This window comes from Zootoca vivipara, chromosome 17 (genome assembly GCF_963506605.1).
Source record: "Zootoca vivipara chromosome 17, rZooViv1.1, whole genome shotgun sequence".
NCBI lineage: Eukaryota > Metazoa > Chordata > Lepidosauria > Squamata > Lacertidae > Zootoca > Zootoca vivipara.
The window spans coordinates 31,234,747-31,259,809 of NC_083292.1; the positions used below are offsets into that span (position 1 = coordinate 31,234,747).

At 47.3% G+C, this 25,063-nt stretch overlaps 1 protein-coding gene and 1 non-coding gene across 2 annotated transcripts in view; both read left to right on the forward strand.

The window, feature by feature from the left end:
- Positions 1-489: 489 nt before the first annotated feature.
- The window catches only part of CCDC88B (coiled-coil domain containing 88B), a 37,140-nt gene continuing 12,566 nt past the window's right edge, over positions 490-25,063 (forward strand). The window contains exons 1-16 of the mRNA XM_035098004.2: positions 490-597; positions 2,219-2,358; positions 7,860-7,968; positions 8,997-9,066; positions 11,249-11,307; positions 12,471-12,554; positions 13,530-13,661; positions 14,013-14,137; positions 14,652-14,733; positions 17,330-17,488; positions 18,083-18,229; positions 19,194-19,332; positions 19,423-19,592; positions 20,495-21,376; positions 23,562-23,686; positions 24,237-24,360. Of these exons, the coding sequence (XP_034953895.2) occupies positions 538-597; positions 2,219-2,358; positions 7,860-7,968; positions 8,997-9,066; positions 11,249-11,307; positions 12,471-12,554; positions 13,530-13,661; positions 14,013-14,137; positions 14,652-14,733; positions 17,330-17,488; positions 18,083-18,229; positions 19,194-19,332; positions 19,423-19,592; positions 20,495-21,376; positions 23,562-23,686; positions 24,237-24,360 (2,607 nt within the window). The 5' untranslated portion in view covers positions 490-537. The remainder of the gene's footprint in view (positions 598-2,218; positions 2,359-7,859; positions 7,969-8,996; positions 9,067-11,248; positions 11,308-12,470; positions 12,555-13,529; positions 13,662-14,012; positions 14,138-14,651; positions 14,734-17,329; positions 17,489-18,082; positions 18,230-19,193; positions 19,333-19,422; positions 19,593-20,494; positions 21,377-23,561; positions 23,687-24,236; positions 24,361-25,063) is intronic.
- Positions 5,643-5,833, forward strand: LOC118076610 (U2 spliceosomal RNA). The gene has a single exon (XR_004691518.2). It is a non-coding gene; the product is annotated as a U2 spliceosomal RNA (small nuclear RNA).

The window sequence follows — 25,063 nt, forward strand, 5'->3', positions numbered from 1 at the left end:
TTGATGTGTCAGGACAGAAGTCAGTGGAGCTTCCTGCCTCGAAGCCTGGCTCGCTATTAGGATTGTGGCATAACGGATGTGCGAAAGGCAGGCCTCTTCCACCAACAGACAATTTGGACCACAAACCTGACAGGCCACTTTGAGGCGGCGACAGATGACTTCTGCCTTCTCCGTTCCTCCATTGCCACCTCTCGAGTGTGGTTTTTCTGCAGCGAGGACGGGAAATGAAGTCAGCTTTTGCCCTCTCCTGCAAAGCAAGCCTGCAATGTCTCACTCAGGCTGGTGCGCTGAGAATTGGAAATCTTTCGTCGAGAACATGTTTCGCATTGGCGGCTTCCTGCCTGGCGGAAATTAAGAAATCCGTCCCTTCATCCTATGTGGCTTCCTCTCTTGCTTCCCTCCCTCCCTCCACCCCCCACCCACCCACCAGTCTCATCAGCCCAAGATTACGGAAGGAAGTTTAAGCTTTAAGCGCATAGCACAGAACAGAAGGCGCAACCAACACCCACAAGGAGAGGGCGCCCCTTTGGTGGCACCATGGATGGAGATGTCACTGAGATGCTGGAAGATTTTGTCTCGGGGCCGCTGGTCACCTGGGTGAGCATCTCGGGGGGGGGGGGCAGGAGGTTTTGAGAAGGAGGTTTGCTCTTCTGGGTTGCCCAAAATAAGGGCCTTATATCTCTGGTTTTGAAGTCATGCTGAGCCTGGGAGTTTTGGCAATATGTCGCCTGACACCGGTGGTCTGCTGGGTAATTTGATGGCAAGTTGGGCAGATCGACTATTTATGAGTGTGTGTGTGTGTGTGTGTGTACATACAGGTGCACACGCGCATACATAATTGTTACACACAAACCAAGCAGAAAACACTTTGACCCTGGTTTCCAACCAGGTAGAACAAGGACTTTGGGAAGCTTTATTACTGAACCCACCAAATACTAAGCTTCTTGTTGTTGCAGTGAGGTAAATGTAGACTTGATAAGTTGGGGTTATTTACATGGCAATGTGTATTGCTTCGCTTCCTTTGAAATGTGGTACCGGTAAGCCAGCCCAGTAGTGTTTGGGGGCCTGGCAGTTTGTTCTGCTGAACTGGGCACTGGAGTTACGAACATATGAAAAGCCTTCCAGCCAGATCACAGACCCTCCAAGTGTCCCTATTTTCCAGGGATAGTCCCAGATTTACAGAAGTCTCTGATTTGATCCTGGAATGTCCCACTTTTCCTTAGGACAGTGATGGCGAACCTATGACACGCGTGTCAGACGTGACACGCAGAGCCCTCACTGCTGGCACGCGCCCCATCGACCCATTTACGCTGTTGTTGTTGGTTCCCGCCCCCAATTTGTTCTCCCGCTCCTCCTCACACTACAGCTTGTCTCCGCTGTTAAAACCCGGATCCTTTGTTGTTGTTGTTGTTGGTAGCCAGAGATTGGTTTTTTAACACTTTCTGTGCAGTTTTTTTCTGGCGCTTTGGCAGACTATGATTGGGTGTAACAGCGTTCATTTTTTAACCCGTTCTGTGCTTTTTTTTGGCGCTTTGGCAGACTGTGTCGGTGCTGCGTGTTAGTTCCAGCGAAGGTATTATTCGTCATTTATTTCCTTTCTCTTCCTCCCCCAAAAAAGCGCAGCAGCTTTGGGGCACCCCCCCCAAAAGCAAAGCAACTTTTGCACACACCCCAAAAAAACCTCCTAAACTTTGGTCAACAGCTCCCCCCAAAAAGCTCAACAACTCTGGGCACTTTGTGATAAATAAGGGGTTAAATATTAAAATTATACATTTTTGTTATTAAAACTATAAATATCGCAAAATTATTATTTTTTCTCGAAGTGACACACCACCCGAGTTATGCTCGGTTTTTTGGCGAATTTTTACACACCAAGCTCAAAAGGTTGCCCATCACTGCCTTAGGATGTCCCTATTTTCATCGGACAAATGTTGGAGGGTGTGGACTTATGCGACCCCCAAGTCAAGGAGATAAGTAACTATAAGTACAACCTTTAGAAGACATCTGAAGGCAGCCCTGTATATGGAAGTTTTCCCCATGTTTAATGTTTAATTAAGCCGCTCAGAGTGGCTGGGGCAACCCAGACAGATGGGGGTATTATTATTATTGAATAGGACTTCCCTATTTTCATTGGAGAAATGTTGGAGGGTATGAAAGTGTGGATTAGATAGGTTCACCTATAAATGTGAACTGAATCACATTTCTCTTCTCCCTACAGGTGCGAACCTTGGAGACTCTCGCTTACTCAAGATCTGATCAGCCCCCTTCCCCCCATAGGAAGAAGAGACACGAGGGAGCAGAAGAATATTTCCTCAAGCTGGTCAGTGGGGACACCCTCATCCATATCATGGAGATAATGTGAGTCATTGTGTACTGAGCGGATCACTGGGGCACCTCCAGAGGGTCAGTATTTTCTGGGAGGGATTCAAGTGAGAGACAGTGCGGTGCAGTGGTTAGAGGAAAAATAACTGGGAGACGAGAATTAAAACCACCCACTGGGTGACCTTGGGCCAGTCACTATCTCTTATCTTGACTTACCACCCAATATTGTGGTGAGGATAAAATGGAGAGATGGAGAACCATATATGACCTTGAGCTCCTCAGAGGAAAAGTGAGATATAAACATAATAGCAGCAATAATGAAAAGCGGATACAGTACTGAGAAATTTAGGTTTGCACAATTTAATTCACAATGTACTGGTGTCCTGTAACAACATATTTGTGTGTGTGTGTGTGTGTGTGTGTGTGAGAGAGAGAGAGAGAGAGAGAGAGAGAGAGAGAGATGGGGGAATGCGCTGTGGGATGGATTATTGCACATGCAAATGGTGCGCAAGCAAATCAGGATGACATCAGAATGAATGCTCATTGCTATATAACCTCTTTGCAAGCAAATCAGAACAAATGCATTTATATTATATTATATTGTATTGTATTGTATTGTATTATATTATATTACTAGTGTATTTCAGCCCGTTTAATAACGGGCGCTAGAACATCCTGGGGTTCGGAGAAGCGCTTGCGCAGCGCTTCTCCGAACCCTGGGACCTGTCCTTGCTGTCGGCGGCAGGGGGACAGGAACGGAGGAGGAGAAAGCGCTGCGTTCTCCTCCTCCGTTCCTCTCCCCCAGCCGCCGACAGGAAGGACGCGCGCACTCTCCCCCCCCTGCCTCCTCCAACCGCCGCTCCTCTCATGGGCCAGGGAGGGTTGTGAGGAGGCTTTCGCCGGCCTCCACCCTCGCTTCCCTGACGTGCCCTGCAGTGAGGCAGTGTCCAGCGGGAGCGGCGGTTGGAGGAGGCGGGGGGGGAGAGTGCGCGCACACAGTCTCTGCTGTCCAATCCCTGTATCCCTGGGGCACATGCGCAGTGACCCAGGGACACACGGGACAGCTTGGACGCAGGGACAACTTGCACATTATTATATAGGATTATATTATATTATTATATTATATTATATTATATTATATTATATTATATTATATTAGCAGTGAGGTCATTCCCACACACACTATGTTTGAATCTGCATTTACATGGGATTGTTCACACTGTTCTTCACAGGGTGGGGGCAGGGATGTCTTCCCCTGATACATAGGTAAAGGTAAAGGGGCCCCTGACCATCAGGTCTAGTCGTGTCCGATTCTGGGGTTGCGGTGCTCATCTCGCTCTATAGGCCGAGGAAGCCAGCATTTGTCCGCAGACAGCTTCCGGGTCATGTGGCCAGCATGACAAAGCCGCTTCTGGCGAACCAGAGCAGCGCACGGAAACGCCGTTTACCTTCCTGCCGGAGCGGTCCCTATTTATCTACTTGCACTTTGATGTGCTTTCGAACTACAAGGTGGGCAGGAGCTGGGACCGAGCAACGGGAGCTCGCCCCGCTGCGGGGATTTGAACTGCCAACCTTCTGATCAGCAAGCCCTAGACTCTCCTATTCAGAGGCAGCATGGCACTGGATATGGGGGGGGGAGCAGCAAAGTCTGGTCCCCCATTTTGTGATCTGCATCTGGATAGCCACTGACAGCACAGAACATCAGGCTTTATGGATTTAAGGGGAATCCTTAAATTATAATGAACTGAAAATTTGCCCAGGGAAGTGCTTAGGTATTATTAAGTTAAATAAAAAAATTCCTTCAGTAGCACCTTAAAGACCAACTAAGTTTTTATTTTGGTATGAGCTTTCGTGTGCATGCACACTTCTTCAGACGAAGAATGCACATGAAAGCTCATACCAAAATAAAAACTTAGTTGGTCTTTAAGGTGCTACTGAAGGAATTTTTTTATTTTACTTCGACCCAGACCAACACGGCTACCTACCTGTAACCAGTATTATTAAGTTAACAGCTTTCTTAAGTTATTTTACCACCACCAACACTGCTTTTCTTTTTTTTTGGGGGGGGTGGCTCCCAGGATTTATATACCCTGCAACCCAGTAACTGTATATGAAAGCTATCGGATTAAATCCTGCTCAGATTATTTTTGATTATTATTAAATTGAAGATATTAATATTATTAATAAAAGGACAACAATAATAAAACACTAAACATTCAGAAGTAATATGTCCATGGAACGGTATGCCAAAATTAATTTGGGAGTCTCTGATGCGTCACAAGCCTCCTTTTTGTTACAGTTGCAACCAGGCTCTAATTAGGGATGGAGGAGAAATTTAACTCCCTGCACATTTAATGCTGAATCTATCAAATCTACACTCTCCAAAACAATATGCAACCAAAATGAGGGGAAAATTGTATCGAAATGCTGATGAGTTTTCCTGAGGATTTTTTTAAAAAACAAACAAACAAACAAACATTTGCAAATTGCTGCAGAACGTGGAGAACTGAATTTAAGATTTGAAAAATGAGAAACTGGGGGAACCGAAATTGACAGAAGCTTCCATCCCAGTCTCAAATATAGTTGTGGTTCATTTCAATGTGCTTGAAGCATGTTAATTTTCAAACGGAGATATTTTCAATGCATTCAATTAAGGAAAATCAATAAAAATAAACAAAATCATATGAATCATTCAGGATTCAGCTGTATATTTCATGCTCAAATCAAAGTTAAAAGGGCAGAAGCAAGTACATCTTCAGGTAAACGAAAAGAATCTGGCTTCATTGGCCAATCGTTTCAAAGGGTCTAGGAAACCAGATAGATTTTCTGCTGTCCTGGCATTACAGGAATTTCTTTTCAGCATTTCATTGTTTTGCAGGGGACATTTTTCCTGCAAACAATCCTCTGCTAGCGAGCAGGGATGTTGTCAGCACAAAAGTTCAGCTTGTACAGCTGTGTTTTTGCAGGATGCTCTCAAGGGAACGGAATCAAAGGCATGCAGCGAGTTAACAGTGGCGCGGCGCATGGCGGGTAAATGGGCGGGTTTATGCAGATTTAGCACCAATGGCCATCAGAGCAACCAGGCAGACGGCTGAGAAATTGACAAGATCGACAAAATCCACTATTTTTGAGATTAAACTGTCCACCAAGAGGCTGCTTAGCTGGATAACAGAAGCAGAAACGTTGTCCGAGTGTATTTTGTTAAATTGGAAATGGTGCTGAGTTCAATGGGGCGGTGAGCGCTTTGCAACATCACTTGCCCTCCGACAGCTGAAAATCCGTCCGGAAAGGAGACCCGCGTAATTTTTGTTGCATTTTGTATCGCTTCTCGGCCTTTTGGCTAAGATCAAGTGTAGTATCTGTTCTTATCAGTTTAATATCTGATATGTCCTCTATTTGAGGACTATATATTAAATGGATTTTTGGAGTTGGGAGATGGAATAGGGGCTTGCTCCGTCCACTCCATGCATCGACCTGGTATTGCAGTACCTCCAGGAACGGTGCACCTCCCTTTGGGGGGAATATTACTGGTGCAAAAGATAGATAAAAATTTGTTCTATATTGTTTGGTGATCATCACGGTGTTCCAAGCACGTTTCTCTCCTTTTCCTCCTCCTTCTTCAAAGCCCATGACACCTTTGATAAAGGCTGTTCTCCAACTGGAGCGCTCGCAGGCCAGGGTTTCACAATACCGTACCACATTTTTTAAAGATTTGCCTTGAGACGGTCTTTAAACCTCTTTTGTTGACCAGCAGCATTACACTTTCCATTTTAAAGTTCGGAATAGAGTAGTTGCTTTGGAGGACGATCATCAAGCATCCACACAACATGACCAGTCCAACGAAGTTGATGTTGAAGAATCATTGCTTCAACACTGGTGATCTTTGCTTCTTCCGGTACACTGATATTAGTTCGCCTGTCTTCCCAAGTGATGTGTAAAGTATATCTTTCACTGTGTGGTAGTGATTTGATTCCATTTTCGTCTACCGTAAAACGTTTTTAAAAATTCCTTCCAACATGGCTACCTACCTGTAAGTAAAACATTTAAAGAAGGTTGGAAAATGTTTCTTGAATATAGGGAAAATGTACAGCTGAAAACCCTGGCAGCATTAAGATAAATTCAACAGTGTAAATAAGTTTTGATGGATGTAATAATGGAAAACTGATTGGCATAGTTTTTGTCAAATATGCAGGGATATAATATATGTAAAATGAACCATGGAAAGAGAAGAAGGGAACTCAATTATATCTTAGAATCATAGAATCATAGAGTTGGAAAAGACCACAAGGGCCATCCAGTCCAACCCCCTGCCAAGCAGGAAACACCATCAAAGCATTCTTGACATATGCACTGCTTAAAGACCTCCAAAGAAGGAGACTCCAACACACTCCTTGGTAGCAAATTCCACTGCCGAACAGCTCTTACTGTCAGGAAGTTCTTCCTAATGTTTAGGTGGAATCTTCTTTCTTGTATGAATCCATTGCTCCGTGTCCGCTTCTCTGGAGCAGCAGAAAAGAACCTTTCTCCCTCATCCTTTTATATATTTGAACATGGCTATCATATCACCCCTTAACCTTCTCTTCTCCAGGCTAAACATACCCAGCTCCCTGAGGCATTCCTCATAAGGCATCGTTTCCAGGCCTTTGACCATTTTGGTTGCCCTCTTCTGGACACGTTCCAGCTTGTCAGTATCTTAAGTATGTAAAATGCTTATCTGAAATTGTAAAACAGAAAATTTAATAAAAATCATATTAAATAATAAAAAACCCAAAACTTTAATTTATCAAATATGCTCTTTCCAAAACAACAGGAAAACTGAAACGAAGCCACTCTTCAAAATTCACACTTGCACAAAATGTTTTCTGCAGCTGTCCGACCTAACAACATTTACAACAATTCCTTTGTTTGGGGAAAGTGTGCATGAACATGAACACACAGCTGAAAATAACGTACAAAAACGCCTTATATCAGGAGAATTTGCTTGCAAAAATGTACACTAATCCAAACTGCACCCCAAACCCCTGCATCAGCCTGGGATTGCACCTCCTCTCTGGCAGAGAATACTTTTGGTTCAGAATAACAAATGAAACAAGTAGCACAATGTTCTGCTTTGGAATGTTTTACAGTATTTACAAATCCTAACCAGCCAGGCTCTGGTTCCAAAATGTTGCAATCACCTTTTCTCACAGTCCACTGCACCTCCACTGCTTGCTTATCTATCTATCTATCTATCTATCTATCTATCTATCTATCTATCTAATCTGTTGTGTTTCTGCAACCCATGGTTAGCCCTGTGAGGCGTAACTACAGTTAGGTTAGAGATCTCCAGATCATCCTGGTAGAATTACAGTTCCCAAAATCTACTGTGGAGAGAGATAACTTGCTGAACCAGTCTGCTGTGTAACTGTTCCCTGTTTAGACTTGGCTAGGCCAGTAAAATGATTGTGTATTTTCTCAGCTGCTGGTAGAGAGATAAATCTTTGGGAACAGGATTTTCCTCCACTCATTATCCCAATGTGCCTGGTTACCTTTCCTAGAGACCTGATTCCTGGGGGAGCGCAACCTCCGTGGAGTGAGCAAAACGACAAGGCACACAGCTTGCAAATTCTCCAGGGCCTTCTGCAGCGGCTGCACAGGTTCTACCAGGTGAGTAGGATTTAACACACATTGGATCTGAACCCATGGCTTCTGCTCTGGTGCCCCCACACGTTCTTGACACAACCCATGTCACAAAAAGGCTGGAAACTGGTTTCAGTGCTTTATAAAATAAGTGTTCTACCGGTAATATCTAATTGTTATCATATTTTAATAGAAACAGCAATGTTTGATGTATAGGTTATGTCATTATATAGTTTGGTCACTAACAGAGCAAAACCAACCAACCACCAGGATGAGAGAGTATGGATTTAGCACAACTTGGGCTTTCCATCAGCTACACTGATGTAAATCCCTCACCCCAGCTGAGCCAGATATATGCCACTGTATGTCCTTCAACCCGATTTAGCCAGGGCTAAACTGGTGTAATTTGAGGACATAGTCACACCATACATTTAAAGCGCTATGAAACCACCTTAAACATTCATGGCTTCTCCCAAAGAACTATGGGAGCTGTGATTTCTTCAATGTGCTTAGCAATTCCCACAATTCCCTAGGAAGATGAATTGACTGTTAAAACCACTCTAGAAATTGTAGCTCTATAAGAGGAAGGGTGTGTGTGTGTGTGTCCTAACAACTCTCAGCACTCTCTCCAAGGAACTCAAGGTGATATACATGCTTCTCCCCCACCACCACCATTTCACCGACACAACAACCCTGCAAGGTAGGTTAGGCTTAGAGGCAGTGACAGGCCTGAAGTCACCCAATTAGCTTCATGGCCAAGTGGGGATTTGAACCCTGGTCTCCCATGTCCTCGTCTGACCCTCTAACCCAGGCATAGGCAACCTTGGCTCTCCAGATGTTCTGGAACTACAACTCCCATGATCCCTGACCACTGGCCCTGTTAGCTAGGGATCATGGGAGTTGTAGTTCCAAAACATCTGGAGAGCCAAGGTTGCCTATGCCTGCTCTAACCACCACAGCACACTGACTCTACTCCAAACTGAGGAATAAGTACATCACTCTATTATCTGTTATTATTCTCCCCTTCCATGCTCTTTCTCTCTTATTTCCCACAGAACGATTTGCAACAACTGATTCTTTCATTGCCTCCTAATTTACATCTTCTGGCCCAAGAGCCTCTCACAGGTAGGTCTATTGGGAGAAAAATTGTGCTGCCAAAACCACTAAAACAGATGGATCCGAACTTTCCTTTTCAGGGAAGTTTTTAACAGCTGATATTTTATTGTGTTTTTTTTAAAAAATATTTTGTTGGGAGCTGCCCAAAGTGGCTGGGGCAGACAACCCAGTCAGATGGGCGGCATATGAATAAAATACAGTGGTACCTCGGTTTAAGAACAGTCTGGTTTAAGAACGATTTGGTTTACGAACTCCGCAAAACTGGAAATAGTGTCTTGGTTTGAGAACTTTACCTCGGTCTAAGAAAAGAATCCGAACGGTGGAAGGGCACCGGCGGCAGGAGGCCTCCTTAGGGAACGCGCACCTTGGTTTAAGAACGGTTTTGGTTTAAGAACGGACTTCCGGAACAAATTAAGTTAATAAACCGAGGTACCACTATAATAACAATAGTTGTTGTTGTTGTTGTTGTTATTCCTGCGGACCTCCTTTTTACCAGATACGACCCATGCCATCAAAAGGCTTTTATCAAGTTTTGTGCTCCTTCAAATCTGGCGAGAAAAATCCTTGCAAGCCATAACCCAGTTGGGATAAAATTTGGTTCTGGAACTTGAACCTTGTAGACCAGGCATGGGGTCATGGTCAAAAATTGTGCTGATCAACTACCTACCAGGGGTTCTGACAAGGATTTTTAACATCTCCCTGCAAACAGCTTGTGTTCCATCATGCTTAAAAGCAGCTACTATTATTTATCCTACGGTAGTTCCAAAGAAAACGGCAGTTACCTGCCTGAATGACTACAGACCTATTGCATTAACATCTGTAGTGATGAAATGCTTCGAAAGACTGGTCCTTCAACAGTCAACACCTTAGAACCTGCTTTCCACTGGACTTTGAAAAACATCAGTTTGCCTATAGAAGAAATAGGTCCACAGATGATGTGATAGGTACCGCCTTTCATCTTGCAGCAAGTCATCTAGAGAAACTGGAGAACTATGTCAGGATGTTGTTTATTGATTATAGCTCGGCTTTTAATAACACCCTTCCGGACATCCTCATTAAAAGGCTGACTGACATGAACCTTTCTTCTACCATCTATGACTGGATTAAGGACTTTCTGATGGATCGGACACAAACAGTGAGGATTGGACGTGTAACATCTAATTCCTTAAAAATCAGCACTGGCACACCACAGGGATATGTCCTTACCTGTATTCATTGTATACATACGATTGTGTATCATCTGACCCGTCTACAGGCCCGGCTCTAGGTTATACTCCCGGTGGCGCGGGACGCCAAGGCGCCAGGGGGGCGCTGCGCAACAAAGTCGTGCGGAAGCCGTGCTGCGAGGGCAGGGGCGCCGGAGCGATCTCCGCGCCTCAGCACCAGGGCGCCCAACCTGCTTGAGACGGCCCTGCCCGTCTACTGCAATTATTAAGTTTGCAGATGACACCACCATAATGGGTTTAATAACAGGTGGAGACAAATCAGCGAATAGAGGGGAGGTCCAAAAAATAATCTACATGGTGCCCAGGGAACAACCTGCACCTTAATATCAGCAAGACAAAGGAGATGGTTTTGGACTTCCAGAGGAAGAGAGGGGAACTAGCCCTGCTGTACATCGGGGAGGGCTGTGTGGAGAGAGTCTCTTCCTTTAGATCCCTAGTTTATCTCAGTGAAGACCTTGGAAAATCAATACAACCCAAGTGGTTAAGAAAGCCCAACAGAGACTCCATTTCCTCAGCGTATTGCAAAAGAACGATGTCAATCAACATTTGATGATCTCCTTCTATCGGTCCACAACAGAAAGTGTCCTTTCATATTGCATCATGGTGTGGTACGCTGGTTTGACATCAACAAATAGGAAATGCCTACAGAGGGTGGTGAATACAGCACAAGATATTATGGGCAGAAGATATAGAAGCATGATTAGTCGCACCGACAGGGTAAAGAACAGCTTCTATCCGTGGGCTGTTAGGCTGCTGAATGAAAAGATAACAACAGGACAACTGACTTTTGGGTTTGGTGGGTGTGCGTCAGTAAACGAGGGGAATTAAGACTGAGAGCTGAGTGGAGGTGCTCGTGTAAACTCAATGTATACAAGTTGTACAAGTGACAATAAAGTATTTCAAATCTGCCTTCAAATATCACAGTAAAACTTTCTCCCCCTTTTTCCTGCAATGGTGTGATCCAGCACAGGCTGTCGGGGAGATGAAGAAGCTGTTGCTGCTGTTGCTTGGGAGTGCTGTCCAGGTACTTTGGAGTGTGGAATGGGTGGGCAGGGGGCGCAAATTAGGCTGCTGGAGGGTTTGGAGGGTGGTGACAAGGGAAAGGAGCCTTTTTGGCTGTGGCTCCTGTAATCTGTCTGTGGAATGCTATCCCCAGGGAGACCCACCTGACCCTTTCACGAATATCCTTTTCATCATCAGGTAAAAGTGTAGCTCTTCTTCCAGGCATTTGGCAGATGATGTTAACTGCTCTGTTGCTGATGACGTTTTCAGCTGTTGCTTAGTCTATTGCTTGGTCTGTTTTGTGGGTTTGGTAATGATCTTATTGTATTGTTGTCTGTTTTTTTATGCTGTGCCTTTTGTAAGCTGTTTAGATTTTTTCCCCTTTTGTATTAAGCGAGTCACAACTAAAATAAAAACAAAGCAAATGGATTTCCCCAAAATAATATCCTGCCTCATAACCTAGATTACCCCCCCCCCCAATTCAGTTTCCTCCCCAAATTCATTACCTACCCAGAAATACTCAAGGCACTTTGGAAAATATTTGGGGGAATGGGCCCACTGGGCCTCCACCCCTTACTAACACTTTTGACCCTCAGCAAGAACTAAAACATTCAGGGTTCCCTGGAGCGAGGGGAATTACCTACTAAACTGATTTTAAGTCCAGAGCATGAGTGTGTGTTTGGTCACATCCACACCACACATTTATTTAAAACACATAACTTTCCCCAAAGAATCCTGGGGACTGTAGTTTACCCCTCACAGAAGAACCCCTCTTAACAAACTACTGTTCCCAGGATCCTTTAGGAAGCCATGTGCTTTGAATGTATGTTGTGGGGATGTGACCTAAGTTGGGGCATTTTACCAGAGGTGGTTTTAGGGTAGCACAAACAGTGCGGTTGCGCTGGGCGCTGCCCTGCAGTGGGTCCATAACATGCCGTAGAACAAAAATGTGAGAGGCAGCGGGGCACAGAAATTTGAGAGCCCCAAGTCCTCCACTGATTGCACACACTTTAAAGCACATTCAAAGCACTTCCACGCCCTCTGGGACACAGTCATTTACCCCTCACAGCTACAGTTCCCAGCACCCTTTAATAAACTACAGTTCCCAGGGCATTCTCTGGTTGGGAAGCCATGTGATTTAAATGTGTAAGAGAACCTGATTGCCCTCCTTGAACATCCCAACAGTGTGAAAGGCGAGACGAGATCATAGGCCTTATCCAGACCCTCGACATCAGCACCCAGGCTGCCCTGGCTTCCTCCATCCAAGAGGTAAGGCGGGGCCTGGGTTTGGGGTGTGACACGTGTGGGTTGTGTTACTCTCCCATCATGCTTTGCACTTCAAGCCTTGTATGAATAGGGCAAATCCCCAGGCAAAACGGACGGAATGTTGTGAGGAGAACTTGCGAGGCAAGCACTGGATATTTGTACACACTCATGGCTTGAAACGCAGTGAGCGAGGTTGTCGATGTTCCCTCCTTCTCCATTGTTATGTATTCAGTGGTCTGTGTTTTGCTGAGCTTGAGTCTGGACTAAGGAATCTGAGCTGCTGTGTTCTGATTCGATACAGGATGTCCAATCTCAGAACCTTTCAGGATTTGGGCCTCTGCCATTGGCCCTTGTGCTCTGAGTCATGATTTGCAGCTTGGAAGTTTAGACAGCCAATCACGTTGGGAGTGGGAGTGGCCCAGGCTTTCAAGAATGTATATAAGCAGTTGCTTTGCCCGTTTCTCAGTTATGTAGTTCAGTAAAGGTTCTTGCACTTATTTTTTGCGTACTTTCGAACTGCTAGGTTGGCAGGAGCTGGGCGGGAAGGTAAACGGCGTTTCCGTGTGCTGCTTTGGTTTCGGTGTCCTGTTGCACCAGAAGCGGCTTAGTCATGCTGGCCACATGACCCGGAAAAACTGTCTGCGGACAAACGCCGGCTCCCTTGGCCTGTAAAGCGAGATGAGCGCTGCAACCCCAGAATCGTCTGCGACTGGACTTAACTGTCAGGGGTCCTTTACCTTTACCTTTAAAGGTTCCTGCTGTTATTGCTGTGTCTTGCCTCATGGGAATCCACCTATACTTTAGCTGCCCTGCTGCATTCCAAGTAGATTTTTTTTTTACACCAGTGACGGGGCAGGGATGTCTTCACCGGATGCCTATAACCTTATTTAGTTCATCCCCTAAGGCAACTCTTGTGTGTCTCATACAAGAGGCCAGTGCCACAGCATGTTCTCATGCACAACTTCCTCTCCTTCCCAGGTGACTCAGGAGCCCAAGAACGTGGTGAGGCTGCAGTGGAAGGAACTGGGACCCTCCAAAACGGAACAGTTGCTCCAAAACGTGGTGTCTCGGATTCAAGAGCTCGTGCACGAGCGAGACGCAGGCTTGGAGGTGGGGGGGATGCAATGGGCTGTGTGTGGTTCTAATTCCCACCCTCTTCTCAAAGTGCTGGCTTTTCAGAGAAACATGGCACCCGAGCCCAGAGATGCCCTGGGATCTGTTTGAGCATCATGGCACCCTGAATCTAGCCACGATTGGGGGCACACCCTTCTCTAACTTCCATCCACTCATGCAGAAGGCATGATCAGAGTTCAAGGACACATTCCAGCCAGGCAAAAACACTCAGGGAATGATGTTGACTGGGGAGAGTCCCAAGGGCCTGGTGAAAAGGCCTGGAGGGCCACATTTCCCTGCCACACTCTACCCACATGGCTTCATCCTTTACTCTATCTTCCTCTACAGATTTTGTGGGCGCTGCAGCAAGAACAGGAACGCCCCCTAGCCACCCCCCTAGAGGGCCACCGTCAACATCTTGGGGTGCAGCTTGCTGAATCTCGGGCCCAGGTGCGGCGTCTGCAGCACGAGCTGTGAGTGGAGGTGGGGCAGACATCTAAAAAAGTCAGGCATGGGGGTGGGCATCTGTGGGGCATAAAAAAACAATGGGGGCCACAGCAGTTCTAGAGAAGATAGGGGGGTTGGATTTTAATCTCCCACTTCAATTTTCCCACCTAATTCTGCAAGAGCATCAATGGGGCCCTTTTTTTCTCCTATGGACATTTTGGGGTACCTGATGTAAGTTCCAAACAATGTTTTCTTTTTTTGAAAAAATATGGCCGACCCCTATTTCTATGCTGGGGGCACAGCGTTTAGTTGATTGCTCTGAGCTCCTTCCAGGCATTTATCAATTCTATTGTGCATTCATGATGATTTGTGGTCACGATGGTATTGGAGCGGTAAAAAGCAATCCAGCTCATTTAACTCAGGGAACACCCAAAAATCTGACGAATGAATTTCCTCTTAGAGCATTTGCAAAACAAAAACTCACTTTTAATTAATAAAACGAATAAATAAAACAAAACTCTGCTGTTTCCCCGCCCCCAGGGAAGAGAAAATGGAGGAGCTGTTAGATCAAGAGGATGAACGGAAGGATTTGGAGGGGCAGCTTCAAAAGATGCGGCAGGAGGTACTGCTAAAACCAACCCATTAATCAATCAATCAATCAAAGTTTATTGCATTAGCCATATAGCCATAGCACATATCAAAGATCAAACAGGCAATTGTCGCACAACAACATAGAATACAACAAAAACAACTATAACATTAAATATAAAATCCAGCTGAGCGCGACTGGTAAGGTAAAAGACAATGCAAGGCGTGTCGACTGAGTGTAACAGGGATTTACATAGGACTAGGGCTGGGCAAGTTAGCCAAAAAGGTGGCCCTGAGTTTGAGGGCCTGTAAAATGTAGGTGGCCACATTGCGTGAAACCAAGGGCGTCCACCAATAGGTACTTCATGCGGTCGATGTCCCGTGCGATGGTCGTCGGGATTAAAGAGAGAAGCCTGGATCAAACTGAGGCATATACAGTGGTGCCTCGACTTACGAATTTAATCCGTTCCGAAGGCACCTTCGTAAGTCGAAAAATTCGTAAGTCGAAAAACGCCATTGGAAACGCGATTTCCCATAGGAATGCATTGGAAACGGAAAAATTCGTAAGTAGAAGCAACCCCATCTAAAAATTCGTAATTCGAAAAATCCCTATCCAAAACCGCCGTGGTTTTTATCTGGATGTCGAGACATTCGTAAGCACGTGGCTGTTAGCCCCATTCGTAAGTCGAAAAATTCGGTTGTCGAGTCGTTCGTAAGTCAAGGTACCACTGTTAAGGACAGTAAAAGAAAAAGTGTATATAGTCCTCAATCTTTCTCTCATTGCATGGGCAGAGTCAAAAGTTCAATGGTGTGTTGGAAAAAAACGCCATGTAAGAATGCTGTGGGCCACACAGAAGGCTGGAGTTGCCCTGGCACTGAGGAGCGGGATGTGCACACTCTGGCCTATGCTATTGGCCACAGAATCAAGGGCCAGGCCTGGCTCTAGGGATAGTTTCGGTGGCGCAGAGCGCCGGGCTGGCAAGAGGGCGCTGCGTGGCAAAGCCACGTGGAAGCCGTGCTGTGCCCGCCCACCAGGATGGGGGCGCCAGAGCAATCTCCGCGCCAGGGCGCCCGACCGGCTTGAGACGGCCCTGTCAAGGGCCACTGATAGGCTGCACTCCCTGCCTCCCAGAAAGAGCTTCATGGCAAGGGGGGAGACCAGCCTGGCCCCATCCAACATCCAGTCCAGAACAACTGCAGGGAGTCAGAATTTTGTAATTAATAAGCGGTGCCTGGGTTTGATTTACCTTCTCCTCTTCCTCCCCCTCCCCCTCCCCTTTTCCTTGTGTGTCTTGTCTTTTCGATCACAAGCTTGAAAACCGATTATTGGTCACTGCAAGCCACTTCTAAGAACTTATTTTTTCCTCTCCTCTCCTTGCTGCAGAGAGGGTTCTAAATACTTTCAGTAAATAACTTCCTGCCTTTCCAAAACCACATCCTTCCGAGGTGGTGGCTTACATCGAAAGACATCATTACGCTTGTAGTAAATGATATCAAAATATAACAGGTCACTAGGGTCCTTCACACTGGGCAGCTGGTGGGAGATGTGAAGGGGGCAGCTCAGCTGGAACAGAGCAGGTGGTGTCATCCTTCCCTCAGGGCGGCTGGTGATAGCGGGCCTTGTGATGGAAAGGGCAGTGGGAAAAGCCCAGCGGGAGTAACTCCTGGTGCCTTCTTTCCCTGCCTCCCTTTCTTTCCTTGTTTTAATAAATAAAAGCTGGCCATTTAGGGACGAGGCCTGGAAAAGTTGGCAACCTTATTGAGGGCAGGACGAGTGGACAGCCCTGGGCACGTTAAATATTGAAGAAAGCGCTGTGAGCACCAGTCAGTCCCAAAATGGCTGTTGTGGGGGCATGGTGAAGCATAACATAAAAAGGCTGCCGTGGGGGCATGGCATAATGACTGCCCCATCTTAACGTACCCACTAAGCGCCCTGCGAAAAAATGGGACACCCTGTTTCTTCGCGCAAGATCGCGACGGCCATTTTGGGTGCCACAATTTTGCTCACTCTCGGGCTATGAAAAAGTGCTTTTGGGGGGCGAGATTGTGACATGGGAAAAGTTGGATGGTATGTCTTACAGGACAGGGGGGGGGAGGGTGAGGAGAACAAAATGGTGTAGGCATTCCCCTCCATCGGCTGCCCCATCGATGGTGGAAAAGGCACTTGCATCAGCCACTACCACTCACACGGAAAGAAGTTTCCTTTGCACCTCTCTTCATAATGGAAAGGAGGGTGGTGGATCCAGTCCTGGCATCCAATGAAATGTGGGCATGTTTAAGGGGATGTGTTCGATGAAGGAGAGGCTGAGTCAGTGCAAACTGAGCAGGAAGAGTATGGTGGATTTTTAAGGGGATATTTAGTGAGACATTTTGTGGGCGCCATAGGAGGTACTGGCAGGCACACTGGCACCTGTGGGTGCCACATAGGTGGCCTAGAATATACCTAGAATATACCTGTGGGGACCAGTCCCCTCCCCATCCCTCTCCCTGCGAGGCTGCAGCTCTGGCAGGACCAAAATAGCATTTCTTGGGACCCTGAGTCCAAACAACCCCAGGTGACTTATCCTTTGCCTCCTTGTGCCTAATTCACCATGCCACTTATTTCTAACGTGTTCTTCTGCTTTCACCAGAACCGGGCACTGGTAGGCGAGGCCCGCCTGGCTGGGCTGTACCGGGACGAGCTGGACGCCTTGCGGGAAAAGGCCTTGCGGACAGAGCGGCTTCAGGCAGAGCTGGCAGCCCTGAGGGAGCGGCTGCCTGCCTTGGAGCAGTGCCGTGCCCAGCTGAAGGTAAAGTTGACAACTGGCCACTGATCAGTTAACAAAGGGTGTGTGTGTGTGTGTCCTGTCAGCCACATTCACACCACACATTTAAATCACTACAATGCCACTTTCAATATGGCTTCCCCCAAAGAATTCTGGGAAGTGTAGTTTGTTAAGGGTGTGGAGAATTGCTAGGCAATCCCCTATGGCGCCCCTCATGGAATGACAATTTGCAGAGTTTCCCAGGAAGAGGGGCTATCCATGTGCATAGAAACTAGCCTACTCTATGAAGGCAACATTTGCATTCAGTGCTCTGGCCACTTACCCTTTGGCCCCGAAAAGTTGCCCCAAAGAGGATGCAGCCCTGATGCTGAACAAATTCCTCACGCCAGCCCAGGAGTAAAGCTATGCCAAGGGCATTGCGGGTATTTAAAATGGTGGCTCCCAGACTCTCACTGGGAGTTTCCTGGTCCTGCCTGGTGCTTTATTGTCGCTTGCCCCTGCCAGCTAAGTCGACCCGAGTGGCATGGGTGGTGGGGGGAGGCACTGACGCAGGGCGGAAGAAGGGTCCTCAAACCTAGATTTGGCTGTGGTGTTTGATGAGCTGCTTTGGATGGGCAGGAGGAGCGCGAGTTTTCCCAGGCCTTGCTGGAGACAAAGGCCATGATGGAAGGACAGCTGGAGGCTGCTCGCGCCCGGGGGAAGCACCTGAGCCAGCTGGAGAAGGAGAAATTGCATCTGCAAAGCTACCTGAACGAGGCCCAAGAGGTGAGAGACCATGGGGAAACAATGCCCCCAAAACTTTCAACCACCCTGCCGAACGCCATCCCATCAGATGTAAAGGAAATAAACAACTACCATATTTTTCCCGTCTATAAGACCCCCCCCCCATTTTGGGGGACTCAATCTTAAGAAAATGAGGGGAGATAGCCCAAAGTTGTTGAGCTTCTCCCCCGCCCCACACATCTGCGGGCCCGAAACACTCCCTAGATCATTTCCCGCACGCAGCAGCATTGGGGGACATTGCGCTCCCGCCAACCTGCTGGCTGTCGGGCGCACCGCTTCCTCCCCTCCACATGCCACTGTCCGTTGTGTATTGGACAACCCCAGTTTTTTGACACAATCTTTGAGTCGAAAAACCTCGTCTAATACACGGGAAAATATGGTATATGACTTTTAGAAGACGTCTGAAGGCAACCCTGTATTGAGAAATTTTTTATGTTTAATGGTTTACAATTTTTTATGTGCTGTAAGCAGGCCAGAGGGGCTGGGGAAATGCAGCCAGATGGGCGGGGTATAAATAATAAGATTATTATTATTATTATTATTATTATTATTATTTCGCTCTGCCCTCAGTCATCCTCCACCTGCCTGCCTTCTCGCTTACATCCAGTCTGGAGGGTGGCACAGCCTGTCAGCTTCCTCCTCCTTAATCTCAGTGTTGTTGTTGCTAATTGAAATTGTACACCGCCCTCCATCCGTAGATTTCAGGGTGGTTCACAACATAAAATGTTGTGTTGCCCCTTGTAGAATTCAGCAGCGACGACTAAGCTAAAATGCACCAAATGTCATAACTTCTCTTCATGGGGAGGTCAATCAATCTCTTTGATCATTTTTTGTTGCCCTTTCCTAAACCTTTTCCAACTCTTTGTGGTGAAGTGACCAGAACTGCAGCATGAAATTTAACAACGAATTGATATCCATGAAATTTAAGCATAGACTCTGTACGCAGGAACGGGACCAGCTCTACCAGCAGACAGAGGAGCTTCTAAGAGAAAACATGGCTCTTGAGAGGCAGCTGAGGCGAAGTTTAGCGGAGCCCATCAACATTCTCTGTGCGGAAGAACTAGAAGGTGGCTGGGCGCCAGGTGGTGAGTGTGGCCTTGCCTTTCCATTTTCTAGCAAGATCCTCAGAGTCGTTCTAGAGGCAGAAATATATTCCCCCCCATCTGCATCTCTAGAGCCTTCTGAAAGGCCTGTTCTCTTGAGTGATGAGGTGAAAGAGGACATCAGTCGGTTGCTGACCCTGGAGAAGGAGAACCAGGATCTGCGCAGGAGGCTTCAGCAGGCCCTGGAGGATCCCAGCAAGTCTAGGAGTTTGGAACCAAACAACGCAGTCCTTGATGGAGAGGTATTTATTTAGAGCATTTGGTACCCCACTCTTCAGCCGAAAAGCCTCCCAGAGCACCGTACCTATAATCAACTAAAACAAGAAGGCCCCTGCTCCTTCAGAAAGCTCCTCCTGTCCCTAGAGAACATGACATTTAACCCCAGACACATTGACAATTTCCTCTTCCCTCTGATAATTTGGACAACCAACATCCTGAAAGCGTTGTTTCCTGGGAATTTGATGCAAATCAGTGGCAGTGGGCTTCTACTGACAGAGACTTAAGTATAGAAGGCGCCACAGCAGAAAAGTCCCTGCCCTCTGTTGTAAACAAAATCTCCCCTTATTCCCTTATAGAGCCCTTATAGAGTCCTTTGTAGGTTCTCCACCAGTAGGAGAAAATAACAGAGGCCAACCAGAGAATATTGAGGAGCAAAGCAGCTAGTAAACCTGATCTTTATTGAACTGTTGCAACAGGGTGCTCCCCTCACAGGCAGGAGAAAGGAGGAGGACCCAGAACAAAGGTGTGCCTGCCCTTATATAGGCATTTTGAAATCCCCTGCCCTGGAGCTCAAAACCACCCTTCCATACATCATACATACATCACAGAAGGGGTGTAGCCCAAGACCACCCCTAACAGGGGTTGCCATTTCAGCTCTTATGGGCACTGATATGCCCACCAGTATCTCAGAAATACACAATAGACTGTTTGCTGTTCCTGCTCAGTTCCTGTGTGCACTAGCTTGGTCTCTCAAAAAAACAACAACAACAGAGCCGCCATTTTGTGCTATGCCACACCATAATGGCAGCCTTTTTGTGGCAGGCACCCACAGCACTTTAGCAAAATTCCAAGTGTGCCCATTGGTCCAAAAAGTTTGGTGTTCCCACTGTGCTAACAAATCCTGTCCTTTGTGTGCCCCGTCTAGCTAAAAGCGCTGCAAAGCGAGGTTGGGTCAGAGGCAAGCGAACAGGCCTCAGACCCCGGAGGACATTTGCCAGAGGCCCAGAAGCGGCGAGGGAGCGAGGCCTTGGCCCCCGAAAGGCGGGAGAGCCAGGGTCCAAAGCAAGAGACCGAGGCCGTGGTGTCGGGGATGGAGGCGGCTTTGTCGGAAGCTCGGACTTTGCTGAGGGAGGCCGAAAAGCTGCGGGAAGCGGAGTCCCATCGCGCGTCGGGCTTGGAAGAGAGGCTGAGGAGCCTGCAGGAGGCCCACGCCGACACCCTGGAGAAGCGAGAGCGAGAGCGTGAGGGGTGGCGCTCGGAGACGGAGCGCCTGGTGGAGGAGGCCCAGGCCCTGGAGCGAGAGCAGGAAGCACTGCGGGCCGGGTCCCAGGCCTTGCAGGCCGCAGCCACCCAAGCCGAGCTGGAGCTGAGGGAAGCCCGGCAGAGCCTCCAAGCCGAGCGTCTGCAGGAGGCCCAGCTGGCCCAGAAGGCCCGGCAGGCGGCGGAGGACCTGGGCGAGGCCCGGCGGGAGCTGGAGGCCCTGCAGCGCAGCCTGGAACAGCACAAGGTGACTTTGGCTCAGGCGGAGGCCGAGAAGGCGGCTCTGGAGGAAATGCTGAGCCAGGCCGAGGACCTGCGGCGGCAGCTGGATAAAGACAACCGGCGCCTGGCGGCCCAGGCCCAGGAGGAGGCCCTGGCGGCTCAGAGCCTGCGCCTCGTCCACCTCGAGGCCCAGAGCCGTCAGCAGGCGTCGGAGGTCAGCAGCCTGAGGGAGGCCGCCCAGCGTTTCGGGGAGCTGGAGCAGAAGGAAGCAAACCTGAGGAAGGAAATGGACGCCAAGCAAAAGGCTTCAGCCCTCCTGGAGGAGGTAAAAGAGAAACTGGATATGTTTTGTGGGTCAAGCAAGTATAAACATAGGAGCTGGGATCAAGCCCGTCCCTGAGGCTCCTTAAACAAAAGTTAAAGGGACAGGTGTAAATGCCATAAGTAAGTAAGTAAGTAAGTAAGTAAGTAAGTACAATAAATTCCTAAATTCCTGCCCCACCAGGCTGCCTTTTAAGTACCCCACAGTATCCAGGAGTAACACTTGGTCTAGGGCCCTGTGGGAAAATTAAAATGGCAGCTCCCAAACTTTCACTGAGAATGTTCTGGTCCTTGCCTCTGCCACCAATGGTCACATCCACACAACAAACGGCTCCCCCTCCCCTCTAGAATCCTGGAAACTGTGTTTTACCCTCACAAAGCCACAACTCCCAGGACTCATAACAAACTACAGTTCCCAGGATATTTTAGGGCAAAGGCATGCATGTTAAAAGTGGCAGAACGATGCTTTAAATGGATGGGGTGTAACCCTGGTCAGTCATGTTCCCTGCTAGGGTGAGATTATTTCTCAATATGCATCTATTGATACCTGCAAGTTAGCACATGCAAACTGCATGGAGATCTGTGTGCTCCTCTTCTCTGGCGATGTAGCCGCCTTATTGCTGTGCACACCATACACACAACATTTCTCCAAATTTCCCTGGCATTGTTTCCCGCAAATTTAAAATACTGTACAGTACTTTGCTTGCTTCTGTTAAATGTTTTTTATCGTTTGGCTTTGCCCACTAGAGGGCACTGCAGGACAAGAACAGCCGCAGAGGCTTTATAAAATACTGTAAAGCCAAGTAGATTAATTGTACCACTTTCTGGTGGACCACAGACTGAGCCTTTGCTAGTTGCTGATCCTTTTGCAAAATAATGTGGGCAAATAGGGCTGTGTTTACCATGCGCTCGCTTTGCTTCCAGTCCTGGCCTTTTAATCTGTGTTCGCACAACTGTTGTCCAAAATGCATATGTATATCCTGCACTTTGTTATGAAATACCACTGCTTGACACATTGCTAAGAACATAGGTATGTAAGAAGAGCCAGCTGGATCATGCCCATGGCCCATCTAGTCCAGCATTCTGTTCCCACAGTGGCCAACCAGACACCTGTGGGAAACTCACAAGCAAGATCAAAGGACAAGAGCACTCTCCAGCAACTGGTATTTAGAAAAATCACTGCCTCTGACTGTAGAGGCACAGGATACACATCATGGCTAGTAGCCATCAATAAATTGTCTTCTCTGCTAATTTGTCTAATCCTCTTTCAAAGCCATCTAAATTAGTGGCCATCGCTGTCTCCTGTGGGAGTGAGTTCCATATAACTATGAGCTGCATGAATAACTACTTTATTTTATCTGCCCTGTTTTTCAAACCAGCTTCGCAACCATTTGGGTGGGTGGAACTCCACGCCCTTGTTCTCTGCAGCTAATCCAGGGTTTAGGGCCTGATTGAATAAACCTAATCAACAAAGTGAGGATGTTTTTTAGGCCTCAGTCCTAACCCCACTAGGGATGCGGGTGGTGCTGTGGTCTAAACCACAGAGCCTAGGGCTTGCCGATCAGAAGGTCGGCAGTTTGAATCCCCACGGCGGGGTGAGCTCCTGTTTCTCGGTCCCAGCTCCTGCCAACCTAGCAGTTTGAATGCACATCAAAGTGCAAGTAGATAAATAGGTACCGCTCCGGCAGGAAGGTAAATGGCATTTCTGTGCACTGCTCTGATTCACCAGAAGCAGCTTAGTCATGCTAGCCACATGACCCGGACGCTGTATGCCGGCTCCCTCGGCCAGTAAAGCGAGATGAGCACCGCAACCCCAGAGTTGTCCGCGACTGGACTTAACAGTCAGGGGTTCCTTTACCTTTACCTTTACCTTTACCTAACCCCACTTACCCCTAGCCCATTTAATAATAATAACGGTAATGTTGATGTAAAAATTACAACATATTAAAATAACAATACATTTGAACATAGCTGCCAAGTTATCCCTTTTTTAAAGGGATTTCCCCTTATGCTGAATAGGCTTCCTTGCGAGAAAAGGGAAAACTTGGCAGCTATGCATTTGAACCGTAGACATAAGGTGACAAGTATGCATTTTAAAGGATCGGTGAACAGTGCAAAGAAACTGCTTCAAACTTAAGACCCCAAACTCCCTCAATTTCTCACCCTTCAAATAATGCCAATTGTTGCAGGAACTCCAGAGGGAGAAAGTGAAGGGCAAGGAGAGGGAAGCCGTCTTGGCTCAGCTGAAGGAGCAGCTGCTGAAGAAGGAAGAGAGCCCACAGGCTAGGATGCAAAGCAGGCAGCAGCACCACAGGTAGGTAACTGAGTGATAGCACAATTTAAGCTAGGGTTTTCAATTGTCCATAATTCTTGACATACAGGGCCAGAATTTTCCCAGCCAGTTCCTGAAGAGGACGGTTGTGGATTATCCATTATCCGGATAAGTGAAACTAGTATGCCTCATATGCCTCTCCTCATATGAACTGGCCTGGATCATCCTCTGAGGCCCTCTGGACAAGAGTGTGGCAACATGAGAATGGGCCTTTTCTGCGGGGTCTCCCTGCTTGTTGAATAAAAAGCCCTGATATTAATAATAATAATAATAATAATAATAATAATAATAATAATAATAATAAATAATGCAGGGTGCCTTCCAGATATTTTGGACTAAAACTCCCATTATCTCTAGCTATTGGCTGTCCTGACTGGGCTGAAGGGAATTTTGATCTTCCATCATCTCTGGCTATTGGCCATTCTGGCTGGGGACGATGAGAAATGTATACCCTGTGTCTGGAGGTCATCATGTTGGCAAGCCCTGGGATTAATGTATGTTTCCTGTCTTCCTGGCATTATGATGCCTATAGTGAGGAAAACCAAAAGGGACCTACTAATGGGAAGAAGATTGAACTGGAGGAGGAAAACAGCACACTCAAGAGGCAGCTTGAGGAACTGCGTACCCTCAATCAGCAACACACAAACAACCGCCAGGTGAGAACTTGCAAAGGTGTCCTTTCATCAGGACCCTTTTGGGCTCATGCCTTTAGGCTTGGACTTCATGAGCAATGGAATGAGGTGGTCGCGTCCTGAGTTTAGAAGTGTAGACTGTGCCCCTGCAAAAGGGGAAAGCCACTTTTGAATACCTCTTCAATGCAGGTTAGCATTTAAAAACGTGAGCCTGCCACCTACAGTCTGAAGTGGTGCAATCTATTTTACCTCTTGTTACCACTTTGTTTTGTCTCATGTGTAGCCCAGGCAAGGCTCATTCTAGGTTTGAGGAGGCCCTACAGCTAGGGTGAGGAATGTCAGTCCCAGGGGACAAATGTGGCCCTCTGGGCCCCTCTGTTTGGCCCTCAGGGCTTTCCTCAGACCACACAATCTCCTCAGCCTCACCCATTCTCCCAAGCCACAACTCTCACAGGCCTTGTTTCATGCCTTCCTTGGATGCTTTTGCCTGGCTGGAATGTGTCCTTGAACTCTGATAATGCTTCTTAGCTTCCCTGGATGTGTGTGAGAGAGTCTGTAGAAACTAGCCTACTGTACAAAGGAAAAATTTACATTCACTGCTCTGCCCACTTTGCTCCTGGCCCCTCCCACCAAAGGTGTGTGGCCTTTAGAAGGTTGCCCAGAAGAGAATGTGGCCCTCAGGCTGAAAAAGTTTTGCCCACCCTTGCCCTAAAGACTGCATTCTGTG